The sequence below is a fragment of the Natator depressus genome, chromosome 14 (genome assembly GCF_965152275.1).
Source record: "Natator depressus isolate rNatDep1 chromosome 14, rNatDep2.hap1, whole genome shotgun sequence".
Lineage (NCBI taxonomy): Eukaryota > Metazoa > Chordata > Testudines > Cheloniidae > Natator > Natator depressus.
In genome coordinates, this window is record NC_134247.1 from 37,176,345 (window position 1) to 37,195,941 (window position 19,597).

Here is a 19,597-nt window from a genome sequence, read left to right on the forward strand (position 1 = left end):
GCCAGAACAGATTAAGAGGGTGAAAACATTGCCTCCAGGGAGGAAGCCCTGTGGGTACAGCCCAATACCAGGGCCAGGACTGTTTAAAGACTTCAGAAACACCCAACCAGAAGGGGATGCCCATGAGAGGTGGGAGCTACGCTGTTACATGGTCCCATAGGAAACAGAAACAACCTGGAGGTGTGAGGAGCAGGTGGAGAAGACTTTTCTCTTCCCTGAGTTGGAAGGGATCCTTTGGATGATCAAGATGATCCTATAGTAGGAAGCTAGGGTTAGCAGAAATGGGACCACACCCACAAAGGCAGACACTATGAAAGACAGAAGTTCAACCAGGTGGATGTCAGTACAGGTGAGTTTTAACAGAGGCATAAAATCACAAAAGAAATGGCCAACCTCCTTGGAAGCACAGAAAGGCACCATGAACGTCAAAACCATCAGTACTACAGGAGCCAATTATCCAACAGCCAGTGGCTAGCCGAAGGCCAACCATTGGGCCAGAGCGCCAGAGTGAGAATGACTCTGTCGCCCAGTGGTTAGGGCACTCCCTGTGGAGGTGGGAGACCCCCATTCCTGCTCCAATGACTATTTTATGTAATTGTTTATACAAAGATCTGTGGAATGTTACTGAAAACCAACAAGGGCAACCAAAGGAGGTTAACACTGTATGTATGGACTTTGCAGCTGCTTTTGACTGAGTGTATCGATCCGTGCTACGGACACTGCAACACCAGTATGGGATGCCCGAGAGCTTAGTGTGCTTTGTGGAGCAACTGTAGCACAGCACATTTATTTGCGTGAGGGTCAATGGTTGTATTACAGACTGGTTTTCCGTAAAATCAGGAGTACGCCCGGGATGCCTTCCCTCACTTGCATCATGTAGTGTTCTAATACACTCTCCGATGACAGGGATGATTGAGGCCAAAGTAGGAGGTGTGAATTTTAAAGATTCATCAAGATGAATACATCTTAAGTATGTGGATTATATTGTCTCCTTGGAGAAACTACTGACCAATTACTTCTAAAGCTGGAGCTGAGAAAAACTGCAGAACCTGTGATATAACCAAAGCTATGCATGTTCCCATAAAACAATAACAAACGCCCTGCCGATGCTGCATGTGGATGTCTTTGACATTAAATGGGTGAGTAGTTTTACCTATCTGGGTAGTCGGGTGACAGCTCAAGGTTCTATAGCTGATTGGTCTTGCGTCAATAGCATTTCGGCATCTTCAAAGGCTTCTGTAGGTAGCAGGATATCTGAATGAAAACTAAGAGATGAGTGTTCAATGCCATTGTGATGTCAACTGTGTAAAATGGAGCAGAAACACATCCATTATAAACAGCTGAGTCGAGGAAATTAAACATTTTTTTCAGTGTTAAAAGTTACAGCGTGTTCTTAACGTTGGTGTGTTTGATAATGGCACCAACGAGGAGGTACTCAGATAATCCCAGCAAGATGCGGTCTTGCATCAGTTGGGAACAAGATGGCTGCAATGGCGGGGTCATGTCTGACGTGCAGAAGAAACTATGGTTTTACATAAAGTTTATAGAGCTGAGGTTGAAGGAAGTAGAGGCGTGGCTCAGAGCCGTAACTAGCAGCTCCTGACGTGGAATGGAGGAGCACAAGTCCCCTGGACTCTCACCAAGTAGGGGTTTACTTTTTTATTATTTATTTATTTATTTTACTTTTTATTTCAAGTTTTAAATTTTATTTTTGAACATATTTTTTAAAAACATATTATTTTAATTTACTTTATATTTCTTTTATATTCTGGCCAGTCCCTCCTGCCAGGCCCCTGACCCTTCCCCACCACCAGCCAGCCCTGTCTCCACCCCTCCACTCTGGCCAGCCCCCCGAGCCAGGCTCCTCTCCCCAACTCTAACCACCCCAGAGCATAACTAAGCATTTTAGCACCCGGGGGCGAGCAAGCATACATATGCCTCCTAGTGCATGAGGGGTGTGCATGAAGGGTCACATTCCTCCCCTCCACCTGATTTCTGCCTTCCATTTAGCAGAGAGGTTTTCAAACTGTGGGGCATGTCCCCTAGGGAGCCGCCCAGCCCACTCGGGCCCCTGGCTCTCCATGATATGGGAGCTGGGGTACTGGCTGGCTTGTCCGACATCCCTCCCTGCCCTGCTCCTCGACCCAGGCTGCCTCTGTACGGCCAGGCACTCCCCAGGCAGGGCGGGTGGCACAGCTCCGAGCTGCACCTCTGATGTGCTCTTGCCTCTGCCCCAAAGGAGCCTGGCGCCAGCCGACAACACCCCCTGGAGCCAGCCCTTATGCTCCCTGAAGTGTTCCCTGCTCATCCCCTTGGGCACCTGCCTCTCAGCAGCTGGGTCACTCTCCCCACGCTCCCTGCATGCAGAGTGGGAACCGCCCCTTGCTCCCCTTGGCTGCCCTGCCTCAGCCCCATGGCTGCCAGGCTCACAGTCGCACAGTCCGAGCTCTGAGCTCGGTCACACAAGCCCGGTGCCTAGCCCAAGGTCTGGGGTCTGGGGGCTGCTGCTAGCAGGACAGACTCTCTCCCGCCAGCTCCAGAAACCGAGGCAGTACGAATGGAGCGACCCCTAGGATTACCATATTTCAAGTTCCCAAATCGAGTACACTCGGTGTGTGTGTGTCCTGGGAAGGGGGTATTTGGTGGGTGCTGGAGGGCAGTGTGTATATACTGGGAAGGGTGTTTGGGAGGCGCTGGAGCTGGTATTTGGGGGGTGCTGGAGGAGTGTGTGTGTACTGGGAGGGGTATTTGGGGGGTGAGGGAGGTGGTAGGGTGGCTGGTGCAGGCCCGGGACGCAGCGCCAGCCCATCAGTCAGCACCTCCCTGTGGGCCTCTCCCCCTCCCCAGGCCAGGGAGCTGTGGCCTGGCCCTATCACCTGGCCGAGAGGCACATGGTGGCTCCTCTCACTTGGCGGTCTGGGCCAGGGCGGGGCGAGGAGGGCGGGATTTGGCAGCGGCAGATGCAGAGGAGGGACCAATGGGGGTGGGGGTGTGGAGACGGCTCTTTCCCAGAAATTTCCTCTTATTTCAAAAATCCACCCAGACCGAGGGCGGATGACAAAAAAAGAGGAAATGTCTGGGAAAACCCTGATGTATGGTGGTAACCCTGGCAACCTGCCCGCAGCCACCAGGAGCTGCGGGGTAGCCAGGGGCGTGTCTGACACACGCCTCCGCTCAGGCCCGTGGGCAGGCAGCCAGTAGCACTCAGCACTCTGTCCTCCTGCCGCCGTGGTCCTAGCACTGCAGGGAGAGCTTGCTCCAGCTGGGGTCAGCAGGAGCGGGATGGGGTGCTGAGCACCCTCTGCTCCAGCTGATACCACTGGGCCCGATCCTGTGTCGCCCCATTTTTCTGCCCCTGCAGGCTTTGCGCCCCGTGTGGCTGCCCCACTCTTATTACGGCCCTGAGCCACCCCTCTACTTCCTTCAACCCCAGCTCTATACACTTTATGTAAAAGCATTCTTTCTTCTGCACATTGGACAGGACCTCGCTGTGAGGCTGTATGATTGAAATATAACCAAATATAACCAATATCAGTGACAGTGCCACTGTTAGACAATTGCAACAAATCTTGTACAAAGCATGTCATGTAAAGTGTCAATGGAAAAGTTATGATTTGCTAAGTATGATTATCCTGTTTTTATATGCATGCACTGTTTTTGTATCTGAAGTTATGAATATTGTCTATGCATCGGTATCTTACATATGTGCTGTATTCCTGGGCAACACCTACCAGATAAGATTTACATCTAGGCTAGACAGCTTTGTGTTGATGGCCCATCAAAGATACTTAGCTCTCACAATGGGCTATAGAAGAGACTCATTGCTCCCAGAAGGCTCTTCCTGCAGACTTCTCAGCCTCCAAGGGGCCAATGGCTACCCCCTGTGAGTCAGCAAGCCATGTAAGGACGTGATATGCTCATGTGACCCCGGACTCCATCTTTTGCCAGTAACTTTCCACAAACTGTTATATGAGCTTTGTTTGAAACAGAAAATTTCCAGGCATGTGGCAAAGGTTGTAAAAGACCCTTGGGGTGACTACATTTTGCCTATTTCCTGCCCTGATTATCTGGACCATGGATTTACAACTAAAAGGAGCATATTGAACTATGGACTGAGGAAGTTACCAGAGAGACTTTACAAACCAGCTGTCTATAACATCACTGCTACAAACCTGATATAAGGACATTCCAATTATTGTATGTATATGATCTATTAACCATTTTAATTCTCTTCTTCTTTTCTTTTACTAATAAACCTTTAGATGTTAGTTACTAAAAGATTGACAGCAGTATGACTATTGGGTAAGATCTGAGTTATATATTGACCTGGCTATGTAGCAGATCTCTTGGGATTAGAAGAACCCTTTGTTTGATAAATTGATTTTCAGTAACCACTCATCATAAAGTCTAGTGTCTGGCTGGTGAAACTAGGGATGAAATTCCTAAGGAGACTACATCTTTGACTTCTTGTTAACCAGTGTGGTGAGACAGAAGTTTACTTTTGTTACTGGCTTGGTATAATCTAATGATAGAATAACCACCAGTTTGGAGTGAGTTTGCCCTATTTCTCAGTTGTTTGTCCTGAATCTGGTATTCTCAGATGTGACCCACTGAGGCACAGTGACACCTGCCATTGCAGCTATCTTGTTCTCAACTGATGCAAGACCACATCTTGCTGGGATTATCTGAATACCTCCTTGTTGGTGCCATAGTCACAAAGTAAAAGCTTCAGTTTTAGAATTCAGGAAACTGAGACGGAACATGGGAAGTGACATCCTCAAGACCATGAAGCTGGTCAATGCTAAAGCCAGGAATAAATCCCTGCCTGCCAGAATTTCAGAGCACTAATCAATATCCCTGGATCATACTGACTCTCCATAAACTATCATAGAATAATTGATATTAAGGATATAAGAGACATATTAGGTCACAGATTCGTAGATTTCAAAGCTAGAAGGTACCATTAGGATCATCTAGTCTGAGCTCCTGCATAACACAGGCCAGAGAATTTAACCCAATGATTCTTGCATCAAGCCCATATCTTGTGGTTAAGCAATAGCTGATCTTTTAGAAAGAAACAGCCAATCTTGATTTAAAGACTCCAAATGATGGATTATCCACTACATCTCTTAATAAGTTGTTCCAATGGTTAATTACACTCACTGTTGTAGCCTTTATGTTGAAATGTCCCCAAATAATATTAAGTAGTTAAAGATAAGGGTGAAATAAAATTCAACTTAGTTTTCAGGTTCAGCCTCTCGGTCAATTACAGAAAATGTATTTACTACTAGACACCTGTGAAACACTTTGAATAATACAATCAAACTTTATTAAAAAGAAAATTGATCAGTTAAGCAAACAAGCGTGCAATTACCACTTACACAATCCTACAATTACACTTACACTCAAAGATGGAATGGTATATCAATGGATGATCAGTCCACCGAGAACAGAGTGACGGTACCCTTTAGATGTTAATTGCAGATCTCTACAGTTTAGCAAGGTTACTGCTTTTATACTCCAGTATAATACTAATTAACATTAAACTGTCCTTTACCATAATTTGATACCCACCACCTACTTATTTGCTCTTTACATTACACATTATTTCAATTAACATCTGCACCAATGTCCTTCCCATACTATCAAGATAGGTAGCATTTTAATAAAACATTCTCAACAATTCTTAAAAACACTGATTAAAGCCTTGATTAAACCAGTTATAACCCAAACATAACAGTAACATAGCCGTGGGCCCTGTCCTTGTCAACTCTTACTTTCCCATAACACTCTGTCTCCAGCTTATCTCTAAATTTCTCACACTAGCAACTGCAATTTCCCATACGCCTCTACACTTGGGCTAACTTAGACCCCAAATCTAACATCTACTTATTTCTTAACCTAACCACCCTTTTGGCTATATTGTTAAAAAAATGTAACTTATTTCTAGCCTGAGTTTCCAGCCATTGGATCATTTTCTTCCTTTTTCTGCCAGACTAAAAAGTCCTCTTTGATCAGAAATTTCCTCCCCATGTAGATACTTATAGACCATGATCAAATCACCTTTTAACTTTCTCCTTGTTAAGATCCATAGACTGAGTTTCTCATCCAGTCCACCACCTTGGGGCCAAAGCAATATACATTGTTGTATACAAAGCAGTTGTATCATTGTTCATATGGATCTGTATACATCTTATTATGCTCACACTGTATATGCTTTAACTTCCATTCCTTGTAAGCCCGATTACTTGAGTAGGGTGGCTGATAGTTTGAGAGAGAGCAGATTTTTGTTCTCTGTATCTTCATACTCTCATCTGCAAAACCCTGATCACTAGTTATTATCTCAGCTGCTCATGACTCAACATCACAGCTTATGTTAGCAGGGACACTTCTGCAGCCAGATCAGAGGGTATGTTTTGTTTGGACTGGGAGCAAAGCACTCTGAATGAAGAAATGGGACTATGGGTCCTGCGTCCTCTGAAGCTAAATTGAGCCCAGGTCTGGGCTCCTGCAGGGCAAAGTGCTAGACTCATATTTCCATGCAGGCATTTTTCTAAAAGCTTGTAGTTAAGCTCATATGTTGTTTTCTGACCCATTGGACTGGAGCTAAAGCATCTAGTCCTAGCGACCAAAATCTCATTCATACTAAAATCTGGGGCTGAAAATTTTCCTTCAGCTGTTTTTCATTGGGATATTGGGGTTTTGAGTAATTTTTTTTTTTTTAATTTTCAAAAAGGTGTCTGTGTTCAATGGAAAATTTCATTTTTTCATCAACATATTTTAAATGGGGAATGCAGTGCCTCTTGGAAGTTGTAGTTTTCTTTTTGTGTCTGTATTCTCCCCTGTGGCTGGCATCCTCAGTTAGACTACACCTCCCATAATGCATCATGGTCTCTCATTTTAATAAGGGGAAGCTGTGCAATATGGAGTTCCTGTTCCTGCTGCATTATGGGAGATGTAGTCCAGATGGGGGATCCCAGCCCATTGAGGAGAGTGTGTTAACCAGGGTTTTCAGAAACCAAAGCAGTGGTAACTTACTTGTTTTTCTCCAAGCGGTGTCAGGAATAAGTCGATGGGGGCACAGCTCATCCGTCTGATAAATGATTGGCAGAAGCAAAAGTGCTTTCAGCTAAAACTACTTTTTTATTAGATCACACACACACACACTCTCTCTCTCTCTCTCTCTCTCTCTCTTTCTCTCTTGCAGTAGGTTTAAAGCATTTCAAAACCTAAAGTTAAGAAATGGTTTTGAGGGATCAGCAGCCAGGCTTCAGGGGGGCCCTGCTTTCCATCTAGCTGCTGGGGAACTTAGCTGTCAAATCCTTGCCCAAAGACAGCTTTCTCAGACTGCTCCAGAGCACACTTCCTAACTAAAATATTTGTAAATTTTATCCGGACAAAGCACATAACTCAGCCTCTAATAGACTAATAATTTCCCTAACAACAGCCATAACAATTCGTTATCCTCCTTATCAGGAAAGCATTTCTATTCATAACAACAATAAAACTTACATATTAGAGGCACCTAAAACCTAGGTCATTATCCAAACATTCCTTTTATTTTCCTCGAATCTTCACTTCTTGTCCCAACCTCCCATTCTGATAGCAAAACTGCAAACACGCAGTTATTTGGCCATGCCTCTCAGGGCCTATGATTTTCCTAGCTATGTGATGTTTGGTTTTCAGCTGGCAGTGACTGAACATACGAAATTGCTGGCTGCAGTACTGTTAAGTTCTGGGGTAGCACGCAGGAATGTCAAATTCTTGGGTAACAGTTCTTGTGCTAGTTGTGGCTGATCAGAAGCTTCACACCCCCATGTACTTCTTCCTGGGGAACTTGTCTTTCCTGGAGACCTGCTACACCTCAGTCATTTCCATCAGGTTGCTGGCTAGGTTCCTGGTAGGGGATAGGACAATCTCCTTCAGGGACTGTATCACACAGTTATTTTTCTTTGGTGCTTTGGCTTGCATAGCGTGCTTCCTTCTTGCAGTCATGGCTTATGACAGTTACTCAGCCATATGGAACCCACTCAGCTATAAGTTATGATGTACCTCAGGGTCTGCCTTCAGCTGGCATCTGCCTCCTGGATAACTGGCTTCTCAGCCAATGCATTAGTAGTGGGGATGGTGCCCCAGCTAAACTGCTGTGGCCCCAATGAAATTAATAATTTCTTCTGTGACATGAAGAGCTGCTCAAATTGTCCTGCAGAAAAAGCCCCCTGGCAGATATGATTGTCCTCGTCTCCTGCTCCCTGGTAACCCTGATCCCTTTCTTCTTCATAATTGTGTCTTACGTTCTTATCTTCTCAGCCATCTTGCGAATTGCCTCCTCTGCCGGGAGGCAAAAGGCCTTTTCCAACTGCGCCTCTCACCTGCTGGTGGTGAGTCTGTATTATGGGACCATCATTATCATGTAAGTGGCACCATCAGCGGACCTGTCCCCAGCTTTCCATAAAGCTCTGTCACTTATGTATACGGTCACCACCCCAATGCTCAACCCCATCATCTACAGTCTGAGAAACAAAGAGGTGAAGGGGGCCTTCAGGAAAGTCATGATGCAGAATTTAGGCATGATTTAGGGTATGATTTTCAGAATGGCCTAAAGAACTTTGGCACCCAACTCTCACTGACAGATCAGTGCCTAATTTCTTTAGGTCTGTCAGGGTTCCTTCCCCACTCTGAACTTTAGAGTACGGATGTGGGGACCCACATGAAAGACCCCCCAAGCTTATTCTTACCAGCTTAGGTTAAAACTTCCCCAAGGCACAGAGTCCTTTCTTGCCTTGGGATCGCTGCCACCACCAAGTGATTTAACAAACAATCAGGGAAAGGACCACTTGGAGTTCTGTTCCCCCAAAAATATTCCCCCAAGCCTACACCCCCTTTCCTGGGGAAGGCTTGAGCATATATCCTCACCAATTGGTTACAAAGGGACTACAGACCCAAACCCCCTGGGTCTTAGAACAATGGAAAAATCAGTCAGGTTCTTAAAAAGAAGGATTTTATTTAAAGAGAAAAAGGTAAAAGTATCACCTCTGTAAACTTAGGCTGGTAGTTAATCTTACAGAGTAGCAGAAAATTGAAAGAGCACAGAGGAACACCCTCTAGCCTTAGTTTCAAAGTTACAACAAAACAGGGATAAAATTCTAGCAAAGGGAAAATTCACAAGTTGCGAAAACAAAGATAAACTAATACACCTTGCCTGGCTGTTACTTACAAGTCTGAAATATGAGAGACTTGTTTAGAAAGGTTTGGAGAACATGGATTGATATCTGGTCCCTCTTAGTCCCAAGAGTGAATGGCCACAGAAACAAAGAACCCAAAACAAAGCCTCTCGCCCCCCCTTCCCCCCCCCAGATTTGAAAGTATCTTTTGTCCCCATTGGTTCCTTTGGTCAGGTGCCAACCAGATTACTTGAGCTTCTTAACCGCTTACAGGTAAGGAGGAATTTAGGCTACCCCTATGGTTATGACAAGGTCACTTTGAATAACCTAGCCCAGATCTCAACAGAATTATGAAGATCACCTATAATCTTAACTGGATTTAACGATCTCTTTGATTGGGCCTTTCTTCTTCCCTCACATCACTGAGGATTTCACAACACTGGGCCTGAAAAAATTCCTGTGAAGTTAGAGGCAGGAAGTTTGAGAAGGGACTTTTATCATTTGGCCCTTATTGTCCAGCTAGGTTTGAAGTGTCTTTACATGGTTGCAAAATGAAATGTGGACACTAAACTTTGGTGCCTTAGATGTTTCTAAGATCTTTGATTTCCCTCTCGGTCTTTCCTCCATGCACACAATAACAGTTCCTCCGCCCAGCTTTATCTGCACAGAGATTCACCCAAAAAAGCAGAACATGCAGAAGAAACGTCATGCATGACCAAGTATTCAAGGTTGGAGGGAGGGTAAAGCAGCTGTGAAGACGTATTTAAACTGAGTCCCTCTTCTCAGTCTGAAACAGCATGGCACTGCATAGCTGAGGCCCTAATATTGGAACTAATCCTTGACAAAATATGAAGTCTGTCTGAGATTTTCAAAGGAGCCTATGGGAGTTAGGTACTCACATCCAACTGTAATTTGGATGCTTAGTTCCCTTCACTTCCTTTGGGAATCCGAGCCTTCCTGGTTGCCAGATGCCAAGGCAGTTGTGGCTTTGGAATTACTGGCCATCACCTCTTCCACCAAGTGTAAAAAAGCCAAGTCAACCCCATAGCCTTACTTCAAGAGGCAGGATGACCTTATCATGTTCTTCCCTTCCTGTGGGCTTCCCAGTCCCCATATACAAATGGAGCTTTCATTGTTTTGGTTCCACCATGCTTAATTTACGTAGGAGACACATAGACTGCTGCCTTCTCTCTTTTCTGGGAGGCAACCAGTTTCTCCCTGTTTGGCCACAGACTTTAAAACAGAATATAATTAAGGATCCATATTTCCTCATATAGTGTTATACATACATTTCACAATGATATGAATCACAAGGGTGTCATTAGCTTTCAGAAAAGACCTCACTCTGTAGACTCTTATAATACAGTAATATTGCTTCTCACTTGAGGTTCAGACGCCCTGTCTTTAAATGGACCAGAAAACTTGCCAGAGTGATCCAGTGGATCACGTGGGGAAGAAAGAAATTGATATCCAAACACGAAAGCTTCTGGTGATGCACAGAGCATTGAATATCAATCAAGACTTGGACAGGCTTCACATCTGATGATGTGATGGAGGAAAAATGTCTGCTATCTGTGGAGGAAGCAACTGACAATGAAGAATATAATATCAAATTATATGCAGAGTCAACCAGTTTAAAGATCATCTGGTCGTGATAACAAGCGATGACTGAGCTGCATCGCAGCCCAAGAAAGCATGAAAGAAAGGAGAAAGCTAATTGCCGAAGAAAGGTTTGAAAGATTTACAAAGAAATGAATGGACAGACAGTGGTGGAGAGGGATCAAACCCATTAGTGAGAGAAGATTAACAAACTTGTGGCTTGAAGAAAGATACCTCAAAAGAGAGAGAGAAAGCGTGATTAGGAGAGCACATGAATATGGCTTAATGATGTAGAAAGCAAAATTGAATGACAAAACTTCAGAATGTGTTCTGAAAATGAAGAGATGGGGAGCCTGTGTTGAGCTCCTACAGGAGCCTGACTGGGAGAGAAGATATGAATGGATGCAATGTGGTCGCCAAGTGTCTCCCTTGGAGCCTCTGTGGCATATATGGATTTAAACAAACCATGCACTATTACAACCACCGAATTGAATATGCTCTAGAGAATGAAGGGATCTGGCAATTGTCACAGACCGAACAGTGCAAGCAAAAAGGCTGGACATAGTTGTGGAAAAGAAGACAAACAAGCCCATATTGACTCATATTGCCAGACCAGAAGACAGACACATAAAAAAGAAACAATAAGAGAACATATCAGAGTATGAAGAACTTTGCCATGAAGAGGTAACATTTTGGAAAACTAGAACAAAGATCATAGTATCATAGAATATCAGGGTTGGAAGGGACCTCAGGAGGTCATCTAGTCCAACCCCCTGCTCAAAGCAGGACAAATCCCCAACTAAAGCATCCCAGCCAGGGCTTTGTCAAGCCTGACCTTAAAAACCTCAAAGGAAGGAGATTCCACCACCTCCCTAGGTAACCTATTCCAGTGCTTCACCACCCTCCTAGTGAAAAAAGTTTTCCTAATATCCAACCTAAACCTCCTCCACTGCAACCTGAGACCATTACTCCTTGTTCTGTCATCCGCTACCACTGAGAACAATCTAGACCCATCCCCTTTGGAACCCCCTTTCAGGTAGTTGAAAGCAGCTATCAAATCCCCCCTCCTTCTTCTCTTCTGCAGACTGAACAATCCCAGTTCCCTCAGCATCTCCTCATAAGTCATGTGTTCAGTCCCCTAATCATTTTTGTTGCCCTCTGCTGGATGCCTTCCAGTTTTTCCACATCCTTCTTGTAGTGTAGTGTAGGCCCAAAACTGGACACAGTACTCCAGATGTGGCCTCACCAATGTTGAATAGAGGGGAACGATCACGTCCCTCGATCTGCTGGCAATGCCAGCAGAGTTAGGTGCTGATCTCCCAGTGAAAAACAATAGCAGTCGGGCACCTAAATACCCTAGGTCCAGTTGAAAATCTCAGTGCCTCAGGGTGGGCTGGCCCTTTAAGGGGAGATGGGCTCATCCACACCTGTGCCATGTCATCTGATCCCAGGTGAGGGTTTGGGTTGGGGCTGGGTTAGATCATTGACCAGGCATGGGAGGGAGCCTGATCCATCAGAATGAGGGACACCAGTGGGTAGGACAGACCTAGGGGAGATCTGTCTGGAGAGGCCATGGGTCTGGGATGGGTCTGACAGAGCTCCACCGCTCAGAGATCTGAGAAGCAGAGAGAGCTGAGCCTGATGCCCTGATCCAAGAGTAAAGGCTAGAAGAATTTCAGGGATCAGGAGACTCCCCCAGGGGATCCAAAGGGGACCCAGGGTCAGGGAGGACTTGGGAAGAAGTTCTCCACGGCAGCCAGAGGAGATGCCTGGCTGGAGGGATCTGCGCTCTTGGGCAGGAACAGAACCCATCAGAGGGACTTAGGAGCCCAGGAGGGTCATAATGGCCTAGTGAGCCTGGAGAAGGCAGCCCCTAGATTCTGGCTTTTAACTGTTATTCGGTGTAAATAATCCAAACCCCAGAGGGGAGAGTAATTCCAGTGCACCAATTGCAGTGGGACATTTGACTGGGGAAGGAGAGGAATTGAGGCAGTGGCTGGGTGTAAAAGCAGTTTGGGTAAGGTCCTGTTACATGCAGCCTTTGGCTCTAACCCGGACCCTAATCCAGCAAAGTGCTTAGGAATGAGTTTAACTTTAAGCTTTGAAGGGACTACTCACGTCATTAAAGTTAAGCACATACCAAAGTGGTTTCCTGAACCAGGGCCTTTGTACAGGATATTCAAGGTGGGCGGGGAGGGCGGGGGTTAATTCATAATCATGAGTGTTCAGCATGGATCCTCCAATGATATAAATTCTCTTTGCGCTATTGACTTCAATGGCACTATAACAATTTACACCATCTGAGGATTGGCCTCTTCATTTTTAAGCTTTCTAATTCTTCAATTTATCCAGTCAAAGAAAAGAAACAGTGTGTTGAAAATGTATCCACCTGAAAGAGCTCTAAGTTCACACACCCAGTACATAGGATGAGGTGCTTGTTAATGAGCTGTGGAGTAAGAAATATTCATAGACATGCTTTGGTGAATAACGTTTAATAAAGAATACTTATAAGAAAATCATTATCTGGACATAGACAGTCATGGCAGGAAAAGCTGCACAATAATTAGCATAAACTAATTCATAAACAGAAATCTAGCATTATGACATTATTAGTTTGTGTATTAGGACAAGGAACGGTCCCATCACTATGTCTGTCTAATCACATACTCCTCTTTTATCTATGATATACATAGTTTACACAACAATCCACAGAGAAGGAATAATTAATAAATAAATGAATCAACCAAATTCTGAGCTCCTTTCTCATCTTGTGAGCAGATCGACCCAGGATGCCGCATGGAATCCAGATCAGTGCAAGTGTTGGCACTTTTCCATTTACATCGAGGTTAGAACAAAATGACCCCAGACAAGTAACTTACACCAGTGTTTAGGTTACCATTGATTTGAGTCGGGAGACTGAGCCAGAATCTCATCAGTATTAAACCCTTGATGTCAATGGAGCTACTCTTCATTGGCACAGGTGTAGCTAAGATGGGAATCTCACACTTACATCTCTGGCCCATTCGCTTTCTCCAGGCTGCCTTTAGCAACATTTGGATCCCTGTGTATATTGGCTGTTGGCCAAGTCCTGACCCCTTTGAAGTGACTGGCTTTAGCCCAGTGACTTCAATGGGATCCAAATATGGCCTTATTATCCAGAGTCAGTTCTTCTTCAGGAAACACTGGAGTAAGTTTCTCTTCAAAAAGGCCTTCTCACCATAGCAAGAATGACATAGATTTTATTTATTTATTTACATTTACATTTACATTAATAAAAAAGAAGCCTAGCTCAGGCTCTAGGCATGTTAAAATTAGTCATTTCAACAGGAACTCAGTCATTCAGACAGCTACAGAAACTCTTTCCCCACCCCTTCATCTTTGTGGGAAGCAAACCTTCAGCTCTCTCAGAAAACCCAGTCAAAGCAATAATACATTGCCCTCCCAGATACATGACAAATTACTGAAACCCCCATAATGACAGGTTTCAGAGTAGCAGCCGTGTTAGTCTGTATCCACAAAAAGAAAAGGAGGACTTGTGGTACCTTAGACACTAACAAATTTATTTGAGCATAAGCTTTCGTGAGCTACAGCTCACTTCATCGGATGCATCTGAGTTTATGAAGACAGAGAGACTTCATGAAGTCCACTGGGGACTTGATTATGGCTATTCATTTGAGGTGGAAGGTGCTCGGATGATGGGTGTCAGTACAAAAAACATGATAGATAGATAGGTAGAGTCTGATCTTATTTACACTGGTGTAAATCTACAGTAACTCCACTGACTTGAGTGGTGTTTGTCTACATTTTTACCTGTCTAAATACACCTTTCTGCATAAGCAAATGACAAAGTATGTTCTCATGGAGTCGATAATGTCATCAGAGGATTACATTTATAAAGAAACACAGAATGAAATCACAACCAAAGGGGAAAAATGGACAGTTTATTTCTGGTGGATAACATCCACGCTATCAGTTTCCTCAATGCAGCTTTGATCTCCTTGTTCCTCATGCTGTAGATGACTGGATTCATCACTGCTGGCAGCACGGAATAGAGAACAGCCACCACGAGATCCAGAGTTGAGGTTGAGCTGGAGGTGGGATGACTATAGGCAAAGTTAGCAGTGCAAAAGAACAAGGACACCACAGTGAGGTGAGGAAGGCAGGTGGATAGGGCTTTATGCCGGCCCTGCTCAGCGGGGATTCTCAGCACCATGGTAAAGATGTGAACATATGACACAATTATTAAAACAAAGCAACTTGAAGCTAAGCACACACTAAAGGCAATAGCCCAAGTTTCACTGAGGTATGTGTCAGAGCAGGCGAGCTTGAGGAGCTGGGGGATTTCACAGAAGAATTGATCCACCATATTGCCTCCACAGAAGGAGACTGCAAATGTGATCCCAGTGTGGAATGCAAAGTAGAGAAAAACACTGATCCAGACACCAGCTGCCATTTGGACACAAGCTCTCCTGTTTATCACTCTCTCATAGTGCAGAGGTTGGCAGATGGCGACGTATCGATCGTACGCCATGACAGTCAAAAAAGCAAGATCTGCTGAAACAAAAAAGACAAAGAGAAAAACTTGGGCAACACATCCAGAATAAGAAATTGACCTGATGTTCATGAGGGAATTCGCCATGGATTTGGGGACAGTGACAGAGATGGAGCCAATGTCTAGAACGGACAAATTCATCAGGAAGAAGTACATGGGTGTGTGAAGATGGTGGTCGAGGACAACAACGGTGATGATGAGAAGATTCCCAGTCAGGGCTGCCAGGTAAATCACTAGAAACACCATGAAATGTAAAATCTGCAGCTCCTGAACATCAGAGAATCCCAGGAGAAGGAACTCGGTTACGGTGGTTCGGTTGGACATTTTCTTCCTCAGTGTGATGGCTGTGGAGGGAAGGAGAAGGGCAATGGTCAGGATTACAGTGACAGAGGAAATGATCCTGATTCTCTTTCTGTAATATCTCGTAATGTGATGTCAATGGTGTACAGCACTCATTACTTCCATTGTCGAGGAGTCACAAGTGCTCTTCACCGAACACTCAGAGCAGTAATCAGGTGCATTATCACGTTAGTGAAAACTGGATTATTTCACTTAAACTCAATGGTGCTCGGTCAGTTTACACCATCTGAGGCTCTGGCCTTAGATAAAATGCAGTATGAAGGATGGAACAAAGTACAATCCAAATCCAACAGTTCTAGCCAAGATGGTTCCCTATTGTGACAAACAGCAAGCCCACAACTTGGGCATGAAACTAACATACTAAAATGACAGCACAGCCCAATTCCCACTTTCCAGAGAAATACGACATTGACTCACCCAGCTTCCTATGTGGCAGCTCGTCTGTGATGATTTCTCCACATAGACGGCCTGCTACCTATTTACAGATTGATTTAGGGCACCAATCCCAGCTGCACTTCCATCTCTGTGTGATGATGGGCTAGTAGCATCACTCAGTTACTTCTAGGTTGTATTATTTCCCTCTGTGACTTTATGTCTATGTTGTGCAGGTCAGTGGCAGTCAGGAGACTTGGGTTCAGTTCTTGATTCTGCCACTGATCTGCTGGGCGACCTTGGGCCAGTTACTTCCCCGCCCTGTGCCTCTCTATCTCCTCCCTCCCTTTCTCTGCCTTGTCCATTCGTACTGGAAGCTTTTAGGGGGGTGGACTGTGTCTTATTATGTGTATGTTCTGTGCACTGCTCAACAGCACTGCCATTTAACTGGCAGCAATATAGGACAGCAGATATGGTGCTAGAGCAGGAGATCTAGGTTCTAATCCCATTGACCTTCTGTCTCTCCTTGGGCAGTGTCAAGATAGAAAGGTTTTGTCTGGGGGCTTCAACTCTGTCTTTTAGCATCATGACACTTAAAATATATTCTGTGGGCTATCGACTTGACTTCACTCAGTTTAACCATCCTGGAGCTATCCCTTTGAAACAGTTGCAATAGAGCGAATGGGTTTGAAATTGTGGTATTAGTGGAAAATCTTAATGTTCCCTACCCTGGTGCAAAGTTTCCAGTTCCGGGTAGACAGACATTTTCTGCTTTAATTATTTCAAAGGCAAATTGGGTTTTGAATTGAACACATTTTCATGGAAAGTCTCTGCTATCCTCGATATATATTTTGTTTTTCCAAGGACAGCAGAGGCTATTTTTTTTTCAGTTTTCAACAGCTTTTAGTTAAAATTGTTTTCTTCTCAGTTGCCACGATGAAACAAATGTTTGAGTTTTCACAGTTTCTATGAAAAATCAATTTTTGCTGCTGAAAAATAAACAAAAAAATAAGTCTCACTGGTGCTCGGTATTTGATTAAATTGATAGTAAAACTCTTCAAGAGTTCCAATTCTCATGCATATTTATGTTCTCAGATGTGCCCTGTATATCAATACCCTAACATATTTAATTGAAATAGGAAACTTACTTTGATGGTCTTTGTAGAATTTTTCCCAACTTGTGATGCATTTGATCCTCCTCTGTTAGAGTGATAATGTCCAAATAATCATATCTGTCTATCATGCCCCCATCACTCTATTATCCAGAAACTGTTTCCTGAGTTGCTGGGTCTCTCTGCAGTTCCTAGAAAACAGGGATCCACTCCACAGATGTGTGTGCCCTGCTCCCTTCCTTGGGCAGGATAGTCCGAGAGGTGATGGACTAAATGGGATCAGAGACTGAAAGCCCCTCCCAGCTCTAGAGCTGATCCTGGTTTGTGCAGGGGCAAAATAGCTGAATCCAGTCTCCAGGGTTGTGAACCCAGCTCTAATCTCAACTCTGAAGCAAACCACCCTGACAACCTGCACTAGCTCAACCTAGCTTCAGGGAACAGCACCCTCCCTGGATCTCATACAATGGCAGCATCCCTGGAAGGACCCTTGGCTAAAAATAAGGCAGGGCTGAGGCTCAAAGGGTGTCCCAAAGGGGTTGCAGAATAAAATATATATGTATAGCACAGACATGTCACCTACAATCGCTAAGAGCCTAGTGGCACCAGATGCTCAGCTGGCCTGGAATAGCCTATTCCTTCATTAACTCCACATAATTACCTCTGGTGAGCAGAGATTCCCCCCACCCTTCCTTCTCCTGCATTGCATCAGCAGCTCTTGGAGTACAGCCACTAGGGGAACCCACAGCTCAGGCTGGCTGGGCTGATTGAATTAGGTCATTAAGAGGTACCCAAAGCGAACACTAACAACTAAGAACCATGTCCACACTCGTGTAGCTAGGGCTATTTTTGCCAACTGGGGATCTGGCTCTTTGATTTCAATGGAGCAATGGCTGATTTACACCAGCTGGGGATCTCGCCTGTTACACAGTTTCAAACCCATATTCTTTGCCTGTGAGTTTAAACCAAAGATGTGACAAAAGTTCTGAACCCATCCGCACTTTCTTCATTCTTTGTTCCATGGGATTAATTGCAAGTGTGTAAATTTTAATGTTAAGGAGCGATTCATTCCCACTAGGGACAGAACTTTGGAGGAATTCACTGTTGCTAAGATTTTCTGTGTCTGAGCTTTGACTTCTACTGGGATGAATGGCCCAACTTTCTTTCTTTCTTTCTTTCTTTCTTTCTTTCTTTCTTTCTTTCTTTCTTTCTTTCTTTCTTAGCAATTACATTTTTTTTTCTTATTGCAGGCAACACTATAATAAAAAGCTCATTAGGCTGCAGGTGCAATGCTGCATGGCAGTTTAACAATGTTTAATTCACACTGGTTTGTGTATGTCAGAAAGACTGAACAAATATGAAGGGCCAGATCCCCAGCTGGTGTAAATTGGCATAGTGCTGTGGAGCTGTGACAGTTTACATGAGGTGAATGTCTATACTGTGGTGCATACTTTGATGCTTATTGCTCTGTCAGCATTCTCCTTGTTTAACAGCACAATCCCGTTTTAATGCTCATGGAATATTCCGAGATCATGGTTAATAGACAGAAATCTGAGAGATGGGTACTCAGCCAGTAAACGAACTTAGAAATATTATAGTATAGTTAAAGTTGTGTTGTGACTACCATTTAAAAGTCGGCTTTCTAAGGCCCATAACATTGACATGCTTAGTCAGATTCCTTTGAAAATTGGTGTGCTTCCAGAGGGTGCAGGGTAGGATTAGTAAACTGAATTAGGGGTCATTAGACCTAGGGGTTATGGAGCTATAAGCCAAGAAAAATAGTTTGTTTGTTTTTTCAAAACGTCATTTGAGCTAGGGGTCACGGAGATAAAAAGGATTTTTCTAGGTGAATTTTTTTGTGCAGTTCTAGAGCTCAAACTATTGATGTGATGAGAGTCAAAAATGTCTCAGCCTGTTGAGTTTATTCTATCTTTGGGGAACCCAAGCTGTATTTAACACAATGTTCACTGTGAAGGAAAAATCTAGTAGGCCTAAACTAATAGGCCTAAATCTTCAGTCAAGCTAACTGTGTATATGAAGCATAAGAAGAGAGTGAGGAAAATGCCATTGAGGGGCAATTGCAACAGCACAGCTTAAGAAATGTAACCATAACTGCTAGAAGTTAGAAAAAACCATTAGTCACAAAGGAAAACATCTGTCAATAACAGAAAAAGCTTGTTTTTGCTAAACGCCAAGTAAGGCATAGCTACTGTTGAAGCTTGCACTATATGCCAAATAAGAAAAATGCTGTTGAAGGAAGTGGGTTTGGCAAATTGTGGTTTTCAGCAATATAAGCTCCTGTATTTCTGTTTACGCCAGAGCAGCTCCGGCTGACTCTCCCTGTCTGAGCATGCTTGAATAAAGCTGGCCTCAGGTTTGTTCTGAACCAAACACAACGTGTGGTTAATTTTCCACCACATCACTTCTTACTGTCCTCATGC

The 19,597-nt window shown here is 44.2% G+C and overlaps 1 protein-coding gene and 1 pseudogene across 1 annotated transcript; one reads left to right on the plus strand and one right to left on the minus strand.

The window, feature by feature from the left end:
* Positions 1-7,753: 7,753 nt before the first annotated feature.
* On the plus strand, positions 7,754-8,579 carry LOC141998894 (olfactory receptor 5AP2-like; annotated as a pseudogene).
* A 6,097-nt stretch (positions 8,580-14,676) lies between these two features.
* LOC141998140 (olfactory receptor 14A16-like) lies at positions 14,677-15,639 on the minus strand. The gene has a single exon (XM_074970782.1). The coding sequence runs from the start codon at positions 15,637-15,639 to the stop codon at positions 14,677-14,679; it is 963 nt and encodes a 320-aa protein (XP_074826883.1).
* Between the last annotated feature and the right edge of the window lie 3,958 nt (positions 15,640-19,597).

Coding starts and splice junctions, on each gene's coding strand:
- LOC141998140 (XM_074970782.1), bottom strand. CDS start 15,639: ATGTCCAACCGAACCACCGTAACCGAGTTCCTTCTCCTGGGATTCTCT.